The sequence below is a fragment of the Boleophthalmus pectinirostris genome, unplaced genomic scaffold (assembly GCF_026225935.1).
Source record: "Boleophthalmus pectinirostris isolate CB_2022bp ecotype Guang Dong unplaced genomic scaffold, ASM2622593v1 HiC_scaffold_17, whole genome shotgun sequence".
In the NCBI taxonomy this organism is placed as follows: Eukaryota; Metazoa; Chordata; class Actinopteri; order Gobiiformes; family Gobiidae; genus Boleophthalmus; species Boleophthalmus pectinirostris.
The window spans coordinates 37,124,086-37,129,659 of record NW_026571115.1 but is presented as its reverse complement, the minus strand read 5'-3'; the positions used below and the strand labels follow the sequence as shown (position 1 = coordinate 37,129,659).

The following is a 5,574-nucleotide window of genomic DNA, read 5'->3' as shown; positions in this document are numbered from 1 at the left end:
ACAAATATACTACATACAAATATACTACACACAAATATACTACACACAAATATACTACACACAAATATACTACACACATACTACACACAAATATACTACATACACATATACTACACACAATACTACTACAACATACTACACACAAACTACAAATTATACTACACAAACAAATATACTACACACACACATACTACACACAAATATACTACATATACTACACACAAATATACTACACACAAAATATACTACACACAAATATACTACACAAATATACTACACATATACTATACAAATATACACAACAAATATACTACATATACAACACACAATATACTACATACAACATATACTACACACAAATATACTACACACAAATATACTATATACACACACAATATACTACACACACTACTACACAAAATACTACTACTACAACACAAATATACTACATACAAATCTTTACACAATACTACATAACTACACACAACATACAAATATACTACTACATACACACATATACTACATACACATATACATATACTACACACAATATATACACATATACACATACAATACAAATATACTACAATACTAAACTACACAAATATACTACACACACAAATATACTACATACAAATATACTACACAAATATATACTACATACAAATATACTACACCACAATATACTACATACACATATACTACATACTACATATACTATACTACACACACTACATATACTACAACACACAACTATACTACACAAATATACTACACACAAATATACTACAACAAATACTACACAACAAATATACTACACATACTAACATATACTACACACAAATATACTACACAAATACACACACATATACTACACACAAATATACTACACACATATACTACATACAAATATACTACACACAAATATACTACATATACATACTATATACACATACTACACACAAATATACTACACACAAATATACTACATACAATATACTACACACAAATATACTACACCAAAATATACTACACACAAACACAAATATACTACACACACATACACACACATATACTACACACAACATATACTACATACAAATATACTACTACACACAAATATACTACACACATATAACACACAATATACTAACATACAAAACTATACACAAATACAATATACTACACACAAATATACTACACACACACAAAATATACTACATACAAATATACTACACACATACTATACACATATACTACACAACTACACACAAATATACTACACACACACCACTATACTACTACATACAACATATACTACATATATACTACACATAATACTACATATACACATACTACACACAAATATACTACACACAAATATACTACATACAAATATACTACACACAAATATATACAACATACTACACAATATAACTACATACACAATATATACTAACTACACACAATATATACTACATATACTACATACTATATACTACACACATATACTACATACAATACTACATACACATACTACACACAAATATACTACACACAAATATACTACATACAAATATACTACACACAAATATACTACATACACACACACACACTACACACACACACACACATACACAACACACACACCACACAATACATCTACACACACTATACACAAAATATACTACATACAAATACTATCTACACAAATATTCTTACACACAAATATACTACACACAAATTATATACACACAATATACTACACACAAATATACACTACAAATATACTACACAACTATACACAACATATATACTACACTACACACACAACACACACACACACACACACACACACACACACACACACACACACAACATTACTACACACAAATATACTACACACAAATATACTACATACATATACTACACACAAATATACTACACACAAATATACTACATACAAATATACTACACACACATATACTACACACAAATAACATAACAAAATATACTACACACAAATATACTACACACAAATATACTACATACAAATATACTACACACACAGACAGACACAAACTACTAGGGGTGGGCGATATATCGATATTTTAAATATATCGAGACAGTTTTTAAACTCGATATGAATTCTGACATATCGTATATATAATATATATATAATGGTTATATTCAAGTTTGATTTCGCCGCATTTGGCCCCCGGGCCATAGTTTGGACATGCCGGCTCTAGTTTCTGAATTTTTGAATGTCAAAAATCTGCCTGTTTCCCTCCGTTAACACTTGATCAGACCCTGATACTTATTTATACTAATTTATTTATTTGTATGTCACGTTTTTATATTTGTATTTGGATATTCATAAATGTATGTATATTTATGTATATAATTTTAGGCAATTTTATCTCCATAAGCCTCCACTCCCTCTGAGGACCTTTCTGTCTCTCCTCTCATATTAATCCTTTCGTTCCTTTCTTCTCTCCTTCCTCAGCGTCCACTCCGTCTGAGGACCTGGGCCCTGGAGACTCCATGACTCTGAGTAAAACCGGGACTCTGGGACCTGCCGACAAAGACCGACGCAACAAGAAGAAGTGAGTGTTTCGCCTCAGTCTGTCCCGGGGCGGCTGTGGCTCCAAACGTATCTGACCATCACAGTGTGGAGATGTTCCATAACAGCTCTGGTTCCTCTCTGGTGTTTCATGGTTCTTCTCTCTGGTGTTTCATGGTTCTTCTGGTGTTTCATGGTTCTTCTGGTGTTTCATGGTTCTTCTCTGGTGTTTCATGGTTCTTCTCTGGTTCCTCTCTGGTGTTTCATGGTTCTTCTCTCTGGTGTTTCATGGTTCTTCTCTGGTGTTTCTGTCTCTTTGGTTCATGGTTCTTCTGTTTCATGGTTCTTCTCTCTGGTGTTTTCATGGTTCTTCTTCTCTGGTGTTTTCATGGTTCTTCTCTGGTGTTTTCATGGTTCTTCTGGTTCTTCTGGTGTTTCATGGTGTTTCATGGTTCTTCTTTGGTTCTTCTCTAGTGTTTCATGGTTCTTCTCTCTGGTGTTTCATGGTTCTTCTGGTGTTTCATGGTTCTTCTCTGGTTCTTCTCTGGTGTTTCATGGTTCTTCTGGTGTTTCATGGTTCTTCTTTGGTTCTTCTCTAGTGTTTCATGGTTCTTTTCTCTGGTGTTTAATGGTTCTTCTCTCTGGTGTTTCATGGTTCTTCTCTGGTTCCTCTCTGGTGTTTCATGGTTCTTCTGGTGTTTCATGGTTCTTCTTTGGTTCTTCTCTCTGGTGTTTCATGGTTCTTCCCTCTGGTGTTTCATGGTTCTTCTGGTGTTTCATGGTTCTTCTGGTGTTTCATGGTTCTTCTTTGGTTCTTCTCTGGTGGTTCATGGTTCTTCTCTCTGGTGTTTCATGGTTCTTCTTTGGTTCTTCTCTGGTGTTTCATGGTTCTTCTGGTGTTTCATGGTTCTTCTTTGGTTCTTCTCTGGTGTTTCATGGTTCTTCTCTCTGGTGTTTCATGGTTCTTCTCTCTGGTGTGGTTCTTCTGGTTTTCATGGTTCTTCTGGTTTCTCTGGTTCCTTCTTGGTGTTTCATGTTTCTGGTGTTCTTCTGGTTCTTCTGGTGTTTCATGGTTCTTCTGGTGTTTCATGGTTCTTCTGGTGTTTCATGGTTCTCTCTGGTGTTTCATGGTTTTTCTGGTGTTTCATGGTTCTTCTCTGTGTTGTGTTCCAGACATGAGCTGCTGGAGGAGGCGTGTCGTCAGGGTCTCCCCTTCGCCTCCTGGGACGGTCCCACCGTGGTGTCGTGGCTCGAGGTGAGAAGCTCCTGGACCTGCTCTGAACCGAACAAGACTTTAAACTCAAACGAAAACTAAACTGGACAAACAAACGAGTGAAACAAATGAATGTTCCTGTGGAGATTTTCAAACGGGAAACTGAATCTTGATTATTCTGATTGTAAAAACTCTAATCTGAAATATATTTGTGTTTTTTCTGCCTCCTTTACCTCCTCTGTTGCCTCCTTTACCTCCTCTGTTCCCTCCTTTACCTCCTCTGTTTACCTCCTCTGTCCTCCTCCCGTTGCCTCCTTTACCTCCCTCTACCTCCTCTGTTCCCTCCTTTACCCTCTGCCTCCTTACCCTCCTCCCTTTCCACCTCCTCCCTCCTTTACCTCCTCTGTGTCCTCCTTTACCTCCTCTGTTCCCTCCTTTACCTCCTCCTCCTTACTCCTTGTGCCCCTCCCTCCTCTGTTCCTCCTTTACCTCCTCTGTGTCCTCCTTTACCTCCTCTGTGTCCTCCTTTACCTCCTCTGTTCCTCCTTTACCTCCTCTGTGTCCTCCTTTACCTCCTGTTCCCTCCTTTACCTCCTCTGTGTCCTCCTTTACCTCCTCTGTTCCCTCCTTTACCTCCTCTGTTCCCTCCTTTACCTCCTCTGTGTCCTCCTTTACCTCATTACCTCCTCTCTCCTCCTGTTCCCTCCTCCTCTTTCCCTCTGTTCCTCCTTGTGTCCCTCCTTACCTCCTCTGTGTCCTCCTTTACCTCCTCTGTTCCCTCCTTTACCTCCTCTGTTCCCTCCTTTACCTCCTCTGTTCCCTCCTCCTTTCCTCCTTTACCTCCTCTCTGTTCCTCCTCCTCTTTCCTCCTTTACCTCCTCTGTCCCTCCTTTACCTCCTCTGTTCCTTTACCTCCTTTACCTCCTCTGTGCCTCCTTTACCTCCTCTGTTCCCTCCTTTTCCTCCTCTGTCCCTCCTTTACCTCCTCTGTTCCTTCCTTTACCTCCTCTGTTGCCTCCTTTACCTCCTCTGTCCCTCCTTTACCTCCTTTACCTCCTCTGTTCCCTCCTTTACCTCCTCTGTTGCCTCCTTACCTCTGTTCTTTTACCTCCTCTGTTCCTCCTTTACCTCCTCTGTTCCCTCCTTTACCTCCTCTGTTACCCTCTGTGTCCTCCTTGTACCTCTCTCCTGACCCTCCTTTACCTCCTCTGTGCCCTCCTTTACCTCCTCCTCCTCTGTTCCCTCCTTTACCTCCTCTGTTCCCTCCTTTACCTCCTCTCTGTTCTACCTCCTCCTGTTCCCCCTCCTCCTTACCTCCTCCTTCCTCCTCTGTTACCTCCTTTACCTCCTCTGTGCCCTCCTTTACCTCCTTTACCTCCTCTGTTACCTCCTTTACCTCCTCTGTTCCCTCCTCGTCCTTACCTCCTCTGTTCCCTCCTCGCCCCCCGTCCTTGCCCCCCGTCCTCCCCCCGCCCTCGTCGGTGCCAGCTGTGGGTGGGCATGCCGGCGTGGTACGTGGCGGCGTGTCGCTCTAACGTGAAGAGTGGGGCGATCATGGCGAACCTGTCGGACACCGAGATCCAGAGGGAGATCGGCATCAGTAACCCGCTGCACCGCCTCAAACTGCGCCTCGCCATCCAGGAGATGGTGTCGCTGACCAGCCCGTCCGCGCCCGCCACCACCGGATCTGTAAGGACCCGGACCAGGACTAGACCAGGACCAGGACTATACCAGGACCAGGACTAGACCAGGACCAGGACTAGACCAGGACCAGGACCAGGACCAGGACCAAGACTAA

The 5,574-nt window shown here is 40.7% G+C and overlaps 1 protein-coding gene across 1 annotated transcript in view; it reads left to right on the top strand.

The window, feature by feature from the left end:
• Positions 1 to 5,574, top strand: part of ppfia3 (PTPRF interacting protein alpha 3) — an 87,288-nt gene that overhangs the window by 57,364 nt on the left and 24,350 nt on the right. The window contains 3 exon segments of the mRNA XM_055153116.1: positions 2,507 to 2,606; positions 3,737 to 3,818; positions 5,265 to 5,465. Coding sequence (XP_055009091.1) covers positions 2,507 to 2,606; positions 3,737 to 3,818; positions 5,265 to 5,465 — 383 coding nt within the window.